Genomic DNA, 18107 nt, shown 5'->3' on the forward strand with positions numbered 1-18107 from the left:
CTTAAACCTGCTTAGGGTTATGTTACATGGTGGTCTGCAACATAATTGCTTCATTGCATTTTATGTTAGTAGAAATGCAGCTAAGAGAAGGTCTTGCTTTAAAATGTAATTATTTGGCTGCAGGCCAAAGAAAATTGGGGTGTTTTATATACAGCAACACCACATACCTCTGGCCTTGCACATACTGTTGCATATTTTAACATTCCACATTCTTATGTGATTATTTGCATCATTTCTGACAGTTTGACCCGCAGGATCATTAACCAACTGAGCAAGGCCCAAAAGACTTTCTGGCTTACTTGTTGTGGCTTATCTTTATACTGAAAAGTGCATATGAGTACAAATCAACTTTTGCTGTGTCTGAACACTTCAGAGCAGAATGGCTACTCCAGCTCCTTTTCTCCTGCAAAAAAAAAATACATTTTTAGATAAAAGAGCATTTTTAGGGGTATATGTGCAAAGACTGTTCAATTTGTAAGATAAAGTTGTCCTGTTAGGCTGGATACTCTTGCCTTTTTGCCATAACAACAGTGCAGCTGCAGCACCTGGCAGACTCGCTTGTCAGCAAACAACAGGAGGCTGCATCAGCTGATCTCTTCTATTTTCTCTGGCATAATTTCAGTCTTAGTGTGTACTCTATTTGATTGCACGTGTGTGTCTGTATGTGTGTTTGTAAGCAAGTTAATTCTGATTTTTTTTTTTACATCTAGAACATGCCCTCCAATATCCTGCACAATATACATTTAATGTAAATATTGTACCTGCTATGGACTAATACAGTAGTCAACGCAGACATTGATGAATACAAGCCAAAAGCTCATCCGTGATGTCACGAGTAACTGGTGAAATCCAACACCACCAGCTGGTAGGAGTTGTGTTGGGGTGAATACGGGTCCCCTTGCATCAGAGCAAGTCAAGGCACATAGCAGAAACCACCGCCTGGGGGTAAAGACGCACAGAGCTGGATCTGCTATTATGTTGGAGACCACTCTGTGAGAGACGCAGTCGAGCTCTGACTCTCTGTATCCCACACAGCAGTCGAGTTGACACTGCTGCAGTCCGACTAAGCCGCTTACCAAGCCAACTTTTTCTATGCAACTGTTGCGCGCTGTTCCACTTTGGATAGAAATAGCCCGATCACAGCGCGCCGCAGAGCGCAAAGGATCTGAGAAGCGTCTGGTTTGAACGAGGAGACATCTCTCCTCCGGACTGCAATACGATGAGGAAATTCTGAGGTGGCACAACTCATCCGTCCACTTTACGCTTCCTTTGGCTGTTAACCAAAGGGTTAGCCCATGAGCAGGTATCCTCTTGAGTGTGATTCTGTTTTCACCTAGATCTCTGCTGCCTGGACAAATGCATACAAATGCATTTAGGAGCTCAACGGACAAGGAGTGGACACGTTTCCGCGGCAGCAACGTAAGTGGGCATTTTATTTAATAGTATACAGATGTTAGGATACCTATGCGTCTCTGAAACCGGTCCCAGAACAGATTTCCATAGAAAATGGCAACTGGGGGGACTCAGTACTGTTCTCTGGCGTCTTTCCCAGACAGGGGCGCCAAAAGACTAAACAAAGTCCCCGCAGCTACAGGTTTTTGCCTCCGAAACGTGACTGAAAATATTGTATTTGTATGCATTGAATTTAATATAAGCACTGGTCTCTTGTAGTATAGTTCTTCCATTTAGGATGTTTTGAATTAGATCCCTTTGTTTCTGTGGACTTTTCATCCTTAAACTATGCGCAATAATCATGCAATACATGCAACTGGACATGTGGACTTAGTTTAAAGTTTAAAGTAGAAGTTTGAACTTCTTTTTTAACTTTTGGTTGATCTTTATGAATGTAGCTCACATCTTTGCAGTAGTAAGTGCACAAAACTTGGCTTTGAACTCACCATATGAACATGTAGCCTGGGATCTCCTACATTATAATCTGAATACCATGTGGCCCACTGCCAACCCTGTCCCCTACATTTTATTAATCTTGCACTCATAACTATGATAAGCTGGGAAATAAACACCGAGAATGGCTTGGAAGCAATGACGCTTATCCCGCTTTTATCACTGATAAATCATTGTTATACTTTTTGGTAATATATAAAGCATAAGAGCAACTGTCAGGTACTCAAGACATAAGAAACATATCAAACTTTGTCAAGTTGTTTAAGCTTTAAATAGAAAAAAATCTATTTAGTACCTTTAAAGCTAAACATTCCTCATGGAAGTGTTTATTATTGACATCCTGCATGCAAGTTTTGTTGTCCTGTTACATTCAGCTGGGACTGTAGGACCTACAGAAATGTGCACGCCTCCATAGGCTACTTGACAGGAAATGTATTTTTCTTCCATCAGAAGTGAGTCCAAGTTGTCTGTACTCTATTATGAATCCCTTACAGATAAGATCTAAAAAGAGCTGAGCTCACAATGCATCCTGTTGTTCTCTGCTGATAGAGTTTGCTTGACGAAAAACAAAGTGGATCTGAAATCCTGACAGATCCATTTTTTTTTCTGTGTGTGTCCTTGAGAGTGAAAATGAGAGCCTTATGGGAGATGTGGGTTGACTGAGAACAAGTGTGGCCTCCCCTTGAAATCACTGGGAGAGTTAGTGTGTATGCATCAGTGGTTAACTGGCTCCTGAGCTCCAGACAATCACCCACTGTTGCAGGGATTGCTGCTCCATTGCTGGCAGTGGTTGGGCTGAGTAGCTGCAGAGACTCACAGATTCTCACATAGTGACTGAGTGCATGCTGTCTCTTTAGCAGTATGTGGTAGTTCCGATAGTGGGTTGATGATGCAATTTCTCAGGAAGTGGAAATAGACTTAGGAGGGAGTCAAGACTAATGGCTAATAAAAAAAGTTAAATGTCATGAATGATGTCTTAATGAGGTGAATTTTGCTTTGACCTGATGCAGTGACACAGTAGTAAGTCACAGTGACATGTATCTACCTCATTTAGCTTGACTGATTAATCTGGGCCTCGAGATGCACCTGTGCTTTAACGATAGGTTTGTCCAGTGTAGTGCCAAGGTGTTGGATACATGGAATCTCTTGTTATTGTATGAACATCCATGGAAACTGAGGTACACTATATATAATAAGGCATAACACTTAGTGAAAGTAGGCTTCTGCAGGTAGACTTAATTTCTATGATGATGCAAATATCAATATATACGGTCTTCTTATTTTACTAGACCACGAACAAGACTACAGTGAAGAACAAGGGGCAATGTTTTCCATGTCACTACTATACAGCTCACTGGATAGTGACTTGTTGTCATTACATGAAGTACAGATATTGTAGTTTGTCATGAGGCTATGATCACACATACTGTAATTACCTTAAATATGGCCTCACGTCTTTTGTCTTCCATGTATTTTAATCTGAAGAGTCTGTAATTTTTGGATAGCAAGAGTCATAAACTCAGTTAAATCCTACATGGGTGGTATAACATGAAGCTTAAAGGTACAGTGGCAAAGTTCATTTAGGGGAATATATTGGCAGAAATTGACTAGAATATCAATAACAAAGCCTTCATGAGTTTATTATCACCAGAAATTAAGAACTGTTGTGTTTTCGTTAACTTAGAATGAGCAGTTTAGATTTAGGTTGGTAGCGGGTCCGCTTCCATGGAGTCTACCATGTTGTTCTATGGTAGCCCAGAATGGACAAACCAAATACTGGCTTTATAAAGGACCATTTGTGATTCTGTGTCGGCCTCCGTAGTTCTCCTACATGCCTGGCACATTGTAGAAGTTTCAGATGGTTTCAATCTGTAACATCAACTGCTAGACACCAATAAATCCTACACACTTTACCTTTAAATGAGCAGTTCACCCAAAATTTAAAAAAGCAATATAATGACCCAGCAATGTGAAAAATGTGTTAACCTTCACAACCAGCAAAGCATCTTACAAGAAACAATGTCAGTGTCATCCAGGATAAACTTCAGACCTCACTGAGAACATTTCTATCAGGAACATTTTTCTGCCGATGGTGAGGCCTGTTGATGGAGAAGTCACTGCTGAGGTGGAAAAATGTTTTTTTCTCTTTGTCACTATTTGTGTGAATAGCCCTTTAATGAATACAGCTAACAAATTGTCAAAAAACTAGAGAACTGTTTCCATGGATTCAGGAGATGAGGCAACTTCTCACCTGTAAAACTGTAATGGAATCACAGCCTGCTCACCTTCTCGCTGCAGCATACTCATCTTCTCCACAGTGCCTGTAGGGATTTTGGCCTGTCTGTGTGAGTGAGTGTATTTAACCCTCCTAACATCTGCAGGTCTCCACGCAACAGGAAAAGGGCAAACTATTAAAGGCCAGTGGAAGTTTACTCACAGCCCTTTGTCTGCTTGCTGTCTTGTGGGCTAAGTCAATCTTTACTCTAGTCTGTTGTGACCTCTTGACTCCTGAGTGAGCACAAACATGCCCCCACGCTCTGCTCTTAGTCAATTAAGAAGCATCCGGACATGACATACCGCTCTCAGAAAATCATCATCTAAATCATCAGCTTTATATTTTTAGTCATGACTCCCTTGGGGTAGTTTGGAAATATATTATATCTGAAAAGTGTTTCACATCTTGGCCAGAGAGAGAGAATGGGCAATTGAAACCTGGAAACTTGTTGACCTGCTAATTTTTGCTGCCAGCTTTTTAGACATGAGAAGAAGACAAGCCCACTTAGTGCCTCCATAATGAAGTAATCATGATCAGGATACAGGTGCTAAAGCTGAAACACGGCCAGTAGGAACAGATATTGGCCGTGGATCAGTTACTTTCTTGTGTCCAGGAATGTTTTTGGTCGAGGTTGAGAAGCGAAGCATGCAGGGACAGAACACCTGATTAGCAAAAAAACTCAGATGTTTCCACTGACAGAATTATTCGGTTAGTCTTGGGATGTGAACAATTTGTGTGTGTGTGTGTGTGTGTGTGTGTGTGTGTGTGTGTGTGCGTGTGTGTGCGTGTGTGTGTGTGTGTTTGTGTGTGGAGGAGAGAGATTGTCTGTATCTATGATGGATGTATTTTTACTGTTGTATAATTTACTTCACAGTTTGATGTCTTTACAAAGTGACTTATATTATGAGCCTCATTACAGCTCCTGAGAGCACTGTATCCGTTTATGCGTCAGAGTTATTGATTTCCCTTTCTTTTTAATTCCACTCCATTTAAAACTTGGACTCAAATAGCCACATATTTGCCATGGGGGCATATAACAGTGGAGGTTAGGCAAATGCTCCAAGGTCAAGCTCCATAAACCTCAATTTTCTGAATAATGACTCTATGTGGAGTATTTCTAAAGAGAGCAGCATCGACTGTTGTGATACGCTGAAGGCAGAAACAATCTTATAAAGTCAACAGAGGGGATGAAATGGGGAGTCAGTCAAGGTTACTCCTATCGAGTTTGTTTAGATGGTCCAACATGTCCCTACAAATCAAAGAACCTCACCACCAATGTAAGGAGGAGCAACTGTTATACATAATTTTTTACCCCCAGCATGGATCAACAGCAATTTTATTGTCATTTCTGTTTATCCCCTCAAAAACTTTAACATTTCAGAGTTGTTTAGGTAGATTAACAGCTTTGCATGCTTTGTTGATACTAATGGATTTGATAAGTGGCCTGCCAAATTAGACATGTAAACAGTGTAATGTGAATGTCACTGCTCACAGAGTCACCCCCCCGACAGACATCAGTGATGAAAGTAAGAAAATTGTTTCCCTTTCCTTATGAGGACTATAAACAGAACTTAAGTGACTTTGCTCCTATTTGCCAAACCAAATCCAGCACTTTACCTCTCCATTTGCCTCTCAGCCTTTTTCCTCAGTTGAATGAACCATTGTTAGGGATCCAAGCTCATTTTGAGGGGAGAAAGGCAATATCTGTTGCTGCTGGAATGATTCATTGCAGAGGGGAGTTTTAAGTTGTGATTATTTATAGTCTTGACATGACACCCACTCCCCACATAGTGGTATTTCCCTTAGTCAACAGAGCAGTGTTTGGGGAGCTTTGTCTTGCTTTCAGCAGTCTTTTCCATCAACTGTAAAGACTGGAAAGCATGTCATAGTGTGCTGTCACTTAGACAGGGATTTACCGCAGGGTTTAATAAAGACACGATGCAACTGGTGGTTGTGCATGTAGCCTACTTCGTGGATATGAAGAAGTCGGTACCTTTGTTTCGTTCTTATTTGCTTACAACAAAATAAAAAGCCAGTGGTAATAAGATACACAAAGATCACCAACTGATGCTGAGACAGAAGGATGGTAAACAGTAGGGTTAAAGTGGATACACAGTCCTTTAAACTAACATTTATAGTATATCAGCTAATCACCCTATGTGATGTTACTAAATTCATGAAGATAATTTAGATTTCCTCACTTATCCAAAAACTGAGAACATTTATGATGAATTGAAGTCATGGAGGGCCTCATTGACAACAAAACTATATTAAAACATCTATACAAACCTTCACTCAACTCGTGCAGTATAATCCAAGTCTCATTTATCCGGCCTTGTGCTCAATAATTCCTAAAACAGCAGCTGTTTCTTTCAGTGTAGCTGAGGTGAGAGTAAAATGAATATATGCTCTCTTCAAAGCCAGACTCTGATTAGTTAGATAGATCAGTTCCCAGCACTTCTCAGCTCCCATGTTCAGCGAGGTAAAATTACTGTTTCTTCAATGGAGTCTGGTAATAAAAGGAACTTGGATACATTTCTCTTTATGTTCACTCCGCTATTGGAAAAGGCTGTCTGTTTGTGAAGCACTCAGTGTAAGACTGGATAAATGAGTCTTGGATTTTACTGTACGAGTTGTGTGATAGTTAGTAAACTAATGTTTTGACATAGTTAAGTTAGTTTGTTGTTAAATGTTTTCACTTGTGACTCAAGTTAATTGAGAACTTTGTCCGTTTTTGGATTCTTCGTTTACTGTGGAGGCATGTGAGAAAAGCAAAGTTTATCTCACAGATTAAAAAATTGATACAAATGGTCATATGGAGGGTGAAGTATTACTTGAAGGTATTTATGTCACTGCAGATGTGCTGAGGCAGTGACCAGAGTCTGTTTGGTGGCATACTCTTAGGGAATCCTTAAATAGTCCTGAACAGAGACTGTGTGACAGACAGGCAGAAAAAAAGGCTGCCTGAATCAGCATCAGATGGCCCCACTTGACACTCCAAAAGGGAATGTTAAGTGTTATATTTAGTTTTTTTTTCTCATTTGTTCTACTTTTAAACCCTGCCAAGTTTAAAGCAGAACCAGCTACTCATTGGCGTCATAAATGTCAGTATTATCCTCTCTCAACAGATGAATGATTGTAATCATATATTCCTCCCTTGTTTTCTTCTATTGCTTTCTCCTGCTTTGGGGATTTGTCTGTGTTCCCAGCGGTGGAATGTCGCACCACTTTCTAGATGGGGAACAGGTGACTGACAGCTCACTGTGTTTCTACTAATACTCAGTCTTCGTCTTTCTGTTTTCTCTTGTTGTCGTTTTCTCTGCTTCTCTTTCTTTCTCTTTGTTTTGCTCAAGTCTGCAGGGCCACATTGCTTTGGGAAAACAAACATGGTTGCCTGTCTGTAGCTTTCTGTCAAATAGGGCCACACAAACACTGGCAGCCTCTCTGCTGGGTTAATCTGGCCCTCAAAGGCCATGAAGGGAGAGATGTTTGTGAGACAGATACCATGCTGTTTGTAACCATCACACTCACATAACAATGCCTGAAGGGGAGGTTTAAGGTGTGACAGCACCCTGTGATTGATAGCACTCTCACATATTCTAACTGCATATTAAAATAGCAGGACTACTGTCTCCTCCTGTCTTTTGTTCTGCCACTCTGCTGCGCTGAAAACCATCCCGCTGGTTGCCAGAAGCCACTTCAAGTTGTGTCAGCAGCTGTTACTATGTACAGGGCTGTCGATGTGATTGATTTGGTTCTAATGTACAGAGTATGCTTTGAAGCTGTACATGATCAATGCTCGTATGTTGAGGGTTATAGTTTAGGAGAAAAGAGGTGACTTGTTGGTGACTTTGACTACTGTTTAAAGTTTTACTGCTGCAAAGATCATCTTTTCATAAATCCAGGCTTTATATGCAGTAGAAAGACGCAAATACTTGTGCTGTGCCATCCGCTTTTGTTCAAGAGGTAGGGAAAACCTACAACTTCCAGATTGCACTGTGCTGCACCAGACCAATAAATGTGCCCTCTTGTGGGTTATGTAAAGCAAACTTGTCCATTTGACATGATTGCGGCCGACTGGGAACAAACAGTCTTGTTTTACAGTTAAACAGAAGGCTAAAACATGTTTCTGAAAAGTTGTAGGTGAGAAACAGAATTTAATTTAATTAGTTAGTATTTGGAGTGGGCAGATATATGGTAGTCTGTAGTTTGAGCAACAGCCAGCAAAACTCTGCCAGACAACACGTTTTGAGTCATGTGGCAGAGTTTTTGGCAGAGAGGGGTGCTGGGTGACCCACCTGGAAGCACCTGGACCAACCTGGAACCACTGCCCTATAATATAATTAGATTGCTTTGGTGCTTTGATTAAATGGTGGTTTGATTAATTGGTGGTTTTACATGTGATTTGACTGATACATATCAGAGGAAAACAATAGCAAAAACCTGTAGTATGTATATACCAATAGTTAAAACAAAATAACATTCTAAAACCAACCGTTATTTTAGTAAGTATATTACCTTTATATCCAATCAGTGTGATAGGGGTGTTGATTAATATCCTACCAATGGCACAAGAATGGTGGGAGTTTAACATAGATAACATAATGTCCTACTGTTGCTGTCGTTTTAAAGACTGACAAGTTCATCTTTAAACTGTGGGAATGGTGGTCTGTGTAAAAAAGAAAGTAAAGTAATCAACATTAATCTGCATGTGAAAATCTCATCTGAATAAGGAAAAAACAAATATCAATGTAGTTTGTAACTGCACACTCAGCTGCTCCCTTCTAGCTATATGGAGGGCAGTGCCACCTAGAGGTGGGGTCAGTGAGGGTCAAAGGACTGAAGCTCAAAGAATCTATTAGAGTAAGATGCAGCCAAGTAGGTTATATGCTAATATCTCATTGTGTGATTAGTATTAGTAAAACATATTTTCTTTCTTTCTTTCTTTCTTTCTTTCTTTCTTTCTTTCTTTCTTTCTTTCTTTCTTTCTTTCTTTCTTTCTTTCTTTCTTTCTTTCATGTGTGCATTACCATATTGCTGTACAGACACAATGTTTTGTAAATAGATAACTGTTGTCATGTACATGCCATTTGTGGTAGATCATTATCTCCTGTCAATCTAAAACAGCCTGGGTTGACAATCTCTTTAAAGATCGATGAGGCAGAGTGCTCTTTACAAGTTTAAAAAAAGAATATCAAAAAACAGGCGTGACACTTCTGTCTCTAAATCTCAGCTGGGGCCTTTCCCTCTTTGTGGTCATAGCTTTGCTGAGGCATGCCTCCATGAACAGCATTAAATTGTTATTAACAAAATGTGCCTTTGAGACCAAATCCATCATTGTCTGGAGACAATAAAACATGACACAAAAATGCTCCCTGCATGACTTTTCGCCATATTTTCAGACATAAAAATGTCAAAGCTGAAAGCCTTCATAAACAGAGGAGTCAGGTTGCCTTTTAAGGGGTCCCAGGCCTCTTTTTAAAATGTTCCAACAACTGATTTAAACCCAATATTGATTTGGGCTCTAACAATTACCATCACAATTAATCAATTGTTTTATTTATTTATTTATTTATTTAAAATAATTAATCATTTAATTGTTTACATAAAAAATTCCCAGAGCATAATGTGTCAACCTAAAGTAGTTTGTTTTGTCCAATCAACAGTCTGGAATCCAGAAATTCAAATTACATTTATACGAATGATTAATTGATAATTCAAACTGACTGTTGACTTATTAATTTACCAGACATTTTAGCCCCAAAGTTAATCATTAACTTTTCTTTTAGTTGCATATGGATACATTGGAACTATGAAGGTTAGAGTCAAAGTTATTTGTTTATGTTAGGCTATTCAATTCACAACTTTAGTCCTGTTATTTCCTTGTATACCTTCACATTGCGTAATTTTTTCCCTTTATTTTGCCAATGGTGTGTTTACAGTAATGACATTTTTGCCCAACTTAATACAATATGACAATATGATAACATTTCTAGACACAATGGGTCACTGTTAAGGTTGCACTGATTATGAAATTCTGGGCCGATACAGAAATTCTGTTTTAATAAAAACAGAATTTAACAGTTTTTAAAGTCATTAAGTCTTTCATTACGCAAACTTTGAGTGAGCACAAATCCAATCACACACACGAAAAAATCTTTAAAATGACCTTTAACATTAAAAACATTTTTCAATAACTGCTTCAAAAGACTTTTTATTGAATACAATGTAGGCACTATTATGATTCCCTTTCTAATATCTATTTTACCAATACTGTTCTGAAACAATATCCTTCAAACACCTATACCATGACCTATACTTATTCACTTTTCTCGTCAAGAACAACACTTACAAGATTGCATTGAACATATCATGAGAACGTTTTAATTTACCTTACTTTATAAATGCTTGTTTTTACCGAGGGGAGCTTAAACGCATCATACCTGATCAGTTTTTGCTGCGGTTACGTTTCTGTCCCAGTCAGCTGTCTCTTTGTGAGTATATGTGCCGGTGAAAGCTAATTTGTCTGCAAATGTCACCATTGTTAAGAAATTTAACAGCTTGACTTTAAAACAACAACACTGATAGTATCTTTAGTTTAACTGCTAAGCTAAGTATCATTAGCTTCGGTTAAGGTTAGATAACGTTTTTAAGGCTAACGTTAGCCCGCTAGCCTTACCATTAGCTTACAAGGTCCAAGTGAGTCTTGAGTGAGTGCTGTAAAAAGCTCATTCGTCTGCAAATGTCAATGCTGCTCAAATTTTACCAACTTGACTTTGATACAACATTGCATCTAACTTACCTGCATTTCAAGTAACGTTAGCTGTAGTTAATATCAGCTAATGGCTAAGTTAAGCTTGCTTGCCTTACCAAAAACTTGCATCGTTGTAACGTTCAGGTACAAAGCCTTATGCTTGGCTAATAAAGGTCTTCTTTGTGCTTTATCATTTAATTTAATGTCATGTTAATGTTATAATAATTCTCTCAAATCTTCCCATGCCATGAGCAGAGTCACAAAATCTAGCTGTGTTGACAGGTAGCAGGTTTGACAGTTGTATTGTTCAATTTATTACAGAACCTTTTCATGGTGGACATTTTGGCAAACACAGGTGCAGCTAGGTATTATCATTAATAACAACAACTTTCCATTAGCTTTAATTTGGCTATTTCAGTTCCAGGGCCCATGTATAGACCTTTTTTTTAGTTAAAGCACAAGTTTATTTAATTACATAAATGATATCTGCATTTCATTAAGTTGAGGTCCTGGTTTTGTGCATGCTAGCTCACTGGAATAGCATACTGGCACACTTAATGGAACAGAGCCATTGTTAATGTTATTAGTTTCACCTTTGCTTTGCTTACCATGAGGGGCCAAAATGTCTGCTGTAAAAGAAGGTCTATCATGTGTGCTGATTTAATGGCATGATTTAGCTTACTGACACGTTTGAATTTAACATACTGTAGATTAGGGCTGGGCAGGATCTATTTTTTCATACCTTCCTGGAAATTCACTGGGATATACAGTATATGATGGTATCAATGTGCAGCGCTAACATTGTCATTTTCAGTATACTCAATACATAATACACTCACAAAATGTGAACAAAAGCTCATATTCTCACACCCATTTTCTTTATTCAACAGAGTAACACATCTTTTACTGAATCTAAGACTTCCGCATAAACAGTTGTTTTTTATTTTGGCCCCCATGTTACCAGGTTAGAACAGCCACATTGAGCAGTGCTGCTGAGCTGTGGCACATCTGGACAAATGGAGTCTTGCTGATTGTTTTTCCGCATGACGCATGCAGTTTTCAGCAGAAATAGACAGTGAAAATGGTCTTTTGATATTTATATTGACTCCATACCACCATTTGCTGTCACAGACACAAGGAAATATAAATATATCTGTTTCACTCAAATTTGTCTGTTTCTGAGGGTCTGTATTTTTGACAGTATTTAAAATAAATTTCTAAATAACCCGCTATACCTTAATACCATGATACTGCCCATATCTACTGTAGTCATACTTAATGGTATTAATTACACCTGTGTTTTTCCTGCCATGGCATGTCAAAATGACCACTGTGAGAAGAGTGAATTCCTCCTTAGAGCCCATACTTATATCCTCAGCTTACCTTGGCCATCCCTATACTTGTGCTTGCAGGAAGAATTTCCCAAATTCTATGTCTCAAATAATTGCCATCACATCAAGACCCTATTATAAAGAGATCCAGCTGCTCAGAAATCAAGAAGTGGCTGTGATGGCATGTCATTTTTATTCTGGTGGAAGATTATATTGAATTAAATTTGTGTGATATGTCACTGTTGGTTTTGGTTTGCTGGCTTGTGGCACTTATAAATGGTAACATATGTCACTCTTGTTCCAGTGTCAAGCGGTATAAAATCAGGCAAATTTTTGATCTTAGCGTCACTTAAGATATCTGTTCCTTCTACTCTAAATAATCTGACTTAGGGAGGCTTTCTACATTTGTAAGCACGATAATGCTTGACTTCAAATTGTTAATGATTGAATGGAAAAACAGCAAGTAGTCATCAATATTTTCTCAGATTCATCACAGTTTTGACACCATGACAAAGACAAAACTTTAACAAGAGACCATTGTTTTCTGTAAAGGCGAATTCTTATTTGATATAAGTGTTAGGGCATCTGTGTGACTTTGCTCTGTCTCAGTCAGGATATAGTAAACCGACTAATAATCTCCTTTGACAGAGTTTCACACACAGCAAAAACATCTGGTATGCATCTTTATGATGAACAGCAGTATCTTGTATAAACTATGTTACCAGGATTGTAATTGAATGGGAAAAGGTTGCTGTCAGTGTTAAGCGGTTAGCAGTGTTGCCTTACAGTAAAAACGACCAGACATGAATTTATCTTTACAGTTATAATATTTCTCTATCCTTGGTATTTGCTCTGCTTTCATCTTGGAGTTCTGGTTTTCATCCCAGGCTGCAACACTCAAGGCAACCTAGACACTAACATGTATGTTTGTATCTGTATTTGCCCTGTGATTTACTGGCAACCTTTCCGTCAAGGAATAAATTAAGAATAAGGAAAAAGACTTATTCTATTTGAGATTCAATGAATAAGACTTTATTTTCCACCTCCGTGGAAATGTGTGTTTGATTGAAGTTCCTCATCTGTCTCACAGAATTCTGATCAAAATTGTTCTTAATGAGCTTAGTAGATCAAAGGACTGGATGAAATGCAATACCCACATTTGTATGTTTCAATCTTTTGCTGTTAAAATGACCTAATGTCTTATTAATTTGTGTCTGTGTGTCCTTCTAGGTGGAACTTTATCCTGCTCCTGTCAGTATGCTCAGCAGTACTCTCTGGAGAAGAATACCTAGCTCAAGGTAAACAACAAAACTCTAATGCAATACAAAACATGAACATCAACATTATCTAAATTACTCTTTTTGTTCCCCATTTTGTCTTTGTCAATAGTCAACTACTGTCTCTGACATTTGATCATTCAGCCATATTTACAGTCTGTTTTTAGCTCTGGCTTCGTGCCATCTTACATAACAATCTTGCTAGTGAGTTCCATGTGGTGAGGTATTCAGATTTAAAATCTTGGGAAAAGAGAACACTGGTATCAGATTCTTACTCTGTACTTGCAGATGACCTGAGTTAAGGGCTGCATATTTGCACTGTGCTACAAACGCTGCGCTACAAATGCCGGCAGCGCGGCAAGGCGCTGGGGGTAGACACTGCACCAAACTGCCGACTTGGTGTTTTTTTTTTGGTTGTTTGTTTTTTCTCTCTGAGTGCCCAGTGTTATAAAAATGTTCAACTTTTGGTAAAAACGCTTCACTCAGCACTGTCACTTCAGTCTGTCATTTACAGTGGAGGAGGGACAAACAGTGAACTACAAACACAAACCGTCACATCTGACATCTATAAATGCTTAACAGCAACAACAACAATGGAGGAGAATCTGTTAATATAACTGATAGTATAAGAATACTTTAATATTATATAATGTCTCCTCTCATGAACCCACAATGTGCAGACATGTTTACTTCCGTATCATAGCAACCAGCTGCAGCAAACCTTCTCAACTGAAAAAAAATGCTGCGCCTCCAAAGCTCTCTCAAACGCTCCCAGGTGAGCGTCAGGAGTTTTTAGCAGTAAAAAAAAAACTCCTTGTTTGACATGGCCCCTTAAGGTTCTGGAGGTAATTCTGAGACAGAAACAGTATAATTGGTGCACCCCACTCGCCCCAAGATCCAATCTATATATAGACACCACTTTAAAGAAGATTTTTTTTATTGCTTTCTATTTTGTAGTGAGTCATGTATATATGGGACAGTCGTTGCTGACAGGAGCACCTCTTTCTTTGCTTTTTCTCTTGTTTTAACCTTCTCCGTCGACATGTCTGCTCATGCTCTCCAGGCCACAGCATGCATGTAGATGTGGCTTAAATAGCCTCTCAACCTTTGTTGCCTCCCCACTTTCCCATCTTTTTTCCTTTCAGTGCTCTCATCTCTGGTCCCTGATAGAGGGCTCTTAATACGTGTGTCACATGTAACCATAAGTACATCCATCAGTCAGACAAGGAGGAAGAGGAAATTTAAGTTACACACTTAACTTGTATTGGCAACTATGCCTTAGTTGGACAAATGGTGGGGATAAGATTTTATCACTCCGTTAGAAAAACGAAAAAAATTTAGCAACAAGGATGAAAGGGATTGAATGTGAGAAGGTCAGATGTTCGGAGTTGATGATGATAGGTAGAAGAAGTATTTTTTCACAGGGTCAGAGTCAGTACAGTTGAAGCTGTTTCTTTGAGTTTGAGTATAATCCTATGTATTAATCCAGGTGTGATTTCCTTGAAAGAACTTGCCTTCACTCAGCAAGAAAGAATGCTGTCAAAAGTATATAAAGAAAATTCTGCTGTGTTTTGAATTTGTTGAGAGGATTTATTGTTCTTTGAGTGGCATATCTCTGGGCCACTGCCAGAAATACCACATAGTGTAGTGCACACTTAGGGTTGACCTCAGAATGAATCCTGACATATTTGTTCACATCTCCACGTGTATGTGCATTGTCTACTGCCCCATGCACAGAGGAAAACAAACTGCCTCAAGCGTCCCATCCCTTACTGCATTGTCTTCTCTCCACGACGTGTCTGTAGTGGATGAGCCCACTATGAGCAGGATCAATCCATCATAACGAGGGGAGGAGGAATGCGTACAGAGTGCTAGAGCAGCTTGTCTTCACATATGAGACAGGTTAATTGGAATCTGGGCTGACTTTACCTCGGGCTAAGAATGTCAAGGACATCTCAGTGCGTGCTTAGATCAACTGCAGATAGATAGTCTCCCTACCTGGGCTGCAGGACTAAAATCCTGGCAAAACAACATCCAAGAGGACGTGCTGTGTTTATCACTCCTACTCTCTCTGGGTCTGTCCCTGTTTTCCTCCCTCCCTCTAAAGCACTAAAACAGAAGAAGAATGTGTGTGTTTTTATTGTTTTCACTGTTGAAACACTGGTGGCTCTGCTTTTATCCAAAAAAGTGTACTTGATAAGTGGTCTACTTTAGAGCCAAATAAACTATGGTATATTTCTACACTATACCCTAGCTACAAAATGCATTTATGGGATTTCCAATTTCAAGTCTCTAAAATCTGAACGTCTGCAGTAGCCATATACTTAACTCCTTAAAGCTTGTGACCTTAGAGATCCTACACATGCTTAAACCTCGAACAGACATGCAGATGAATGCCACAACTTCTTGTCAGATCTCAGATCTAGAGATACATATCTGTAGACACCCAAACAATAGGTCACATACCACTGCGTTGTTGCACTTGTGAGATAACCTGACTTCCAAGATGCAAACACTTTCGAATTGGTTTCTGCTTGATATACATTTACATTTTTAAGATTCGAAAAGGGTTGAAATAAACCAAGAGTTTAGACAATTTATCCGTCATCAATCCCATAACGGTTCTCTTTTCTCTCTAGTATCAGTTGACACTTTTGTAGATTGTATTGCTCTAGTTTAAAGTAATAAACTGCATTATGGCAGTGACAAAGTAACTGTATTCAAAAAGTTGAGGGGAGAAGTTTGGCCAATTCATAAAATAAGGTAAATATCTGCTTGCCTGATATCAGACAGGATTACAAGATTAGACAACTCATTACACTCCGTTTCCATCTTCACTGTGATATTGCCTCCACTCCAAATGATTTTCATGTGGGATGGGGATTCCATTTTTTCCTAACCAATCACGAGACTAAAGTATCTTACGTAATCTTACGTAAACTTAAATAAAACAGACGATGTTGGGTGATAATGAGAAACCATGGTAATTTTTAATAGCCTTGATAGCAGCATCTATTTTGCCTACAGTGCTTGCCATTGGTGTATCGCTCCTCTTTGTTTCTGGTGCAGTGTTTGACAACATCGTGACAACTGTGTTAGTCCCGCCCGTAACGCTGATTGCCCAGTTGTTAGACTCCTCGCAGTGCTCAATGGTTTATTATTTTAAACAAGAAACCACTGTTTCATGTCACAATACAAGATGAATCAATCAACTTGAACTCCGTGAAGTGGGCTTGTTAAAAGGTCTGAACCCAGGCAAAAATATCTGCATCAATACTGATCCAATAGTTTGAATCTGTGCAACAGTATGCATGGCCATATTGATTACATCAAGTTCTTATCTGCCTTTTTTAAAACCTATGTCACAAATGTTGAGTAACAAAATGGCTACTAGTCTTTATGTGTAAAACTTTAAGGCATGACTCATGTTACTAATATGCTTCAATTCCTGATGCTTCTTTGAACAGTTCTTATGGAGCCGACGAAGTCACCATCTGGTAGTTTTTTCAAACATTTCTGCTTTGGCTGTTGCAGAGTTTTAAGATGTTGGCAACTTGGTTTGATCCCTTGAACCAGGGTGAAAGGTCAAAAGGTTGTACACGTGCAACACATATGAAATAGGCATGTTATAGCTTTGATGTATTTTTTTTCTTTAAGTGTCTGCAGTCTTTATGGTTGTTAAGAGTATGAACCTAAAATGCTCTGAATCAAAAAGCAGCCTCTCAAATCAAACAGGTAAAATAAGAAATAGAAGACAATGATGCAGCAGAAAGTTTTCTCTGGAGATGTAGATCACTTTGTTTGTTTGTGCATTTAGTTCCCTCTAAGCAATACAAAATCAACTAACCCCTCTTTGAAAGTTGGCTCCCCAAATACAGAGGAGGAGTTGCTTCAAACCAAAAAGTGTCTCTGGATTAGCAATGAAAATACCTCAAACTGACCCTGAGATCTCCCAAAACACAGATGCGCTCGGACACATACACATGAATTTCTACATCATTGCTGCCTTGGTCTGCCAGCATACTCACAGATGCACACACTCACTCACTGACTCACAGTATTTTCTCCTTTCCTTCTCTTTCATTTGCATGACTGATACGTCAGATTCAGGTTTACAGTTACAGAATATGTCAGGTATCCTTGTTCCCATTTGTCCTATCAGCAATACCATTTTTATTTTCTGGAATTATCACTGCCCAGCACTGACACATGTGACACATTGCCCTCCAGCCTAGTTTTATGTCAATTGCTTTTACTCAAAGCCACAGAATAGCCTTTGTCTCCAACTAATGTTTAAGTCCTTTCACCTGGCCGTGCCTCACTGTCAGCAGACGTAACATCAACTCTCTGAAGAATTACCTGTGGGCATGGGTAAAGGATGACAGGACCATTTGGAGGAAAGCTGGCTGCTTCCATGAATCTCTTGTGGCAGATTGATTCAAAAAGGCTGTGTGGACTGGTTTCCTGTATCCTAGTCAGGCCCCATCCTTCTGTAGTCCCCTCCACTCATCTGGGCCACAGCTGTCTTTCTGGTACTTGGAAAAAAACAAGGAGGGGTCATCAGC

At 39.1% G+C, this 18107-nt stretch overlaps 1 protein-coding gene across 1 annotated transcript in view; it reads left to right on the plus strand.

The window, feature by feature from the left end:
* The first annotated feature begins 897 nt into the window (after positions 1-897).
* The window catches only part of col24a1 (collagen type XXIV alpha 1), a 100108-nt gene continuing 82898 nt past the window's right edge, over positions 898-18107 (plus strand). Inside the window, exons 1-2 of the mRNA XM_042484141.2 lie at positions 898-1419; positions 13496-13563. Coding sequence (XP_042340075.2) covers positions 1367-1419; positions 13496-13563 — 121 coding nt within the window. The 5' untranslated portion in view covers positions 898-1366. The remainder of the gene's footprint in view (positions 1420-13495; positions 13564-18107) is intronic.

Source organism: Plectropomus leopardus, chromosome 5, assembly GCF_026936395.1.
Source record: "Plectropomus leopardus strain MGB_pleo_1.0 chromosome 5, ASM2693639v1, whole genome shotgun sequence".
Lineage (NCBI taxonomy): Eukaryota > Metazoa > Chordata > Actinopteri > Perciformes > Serranidae > Plectropomus > Plectropomus leopardus.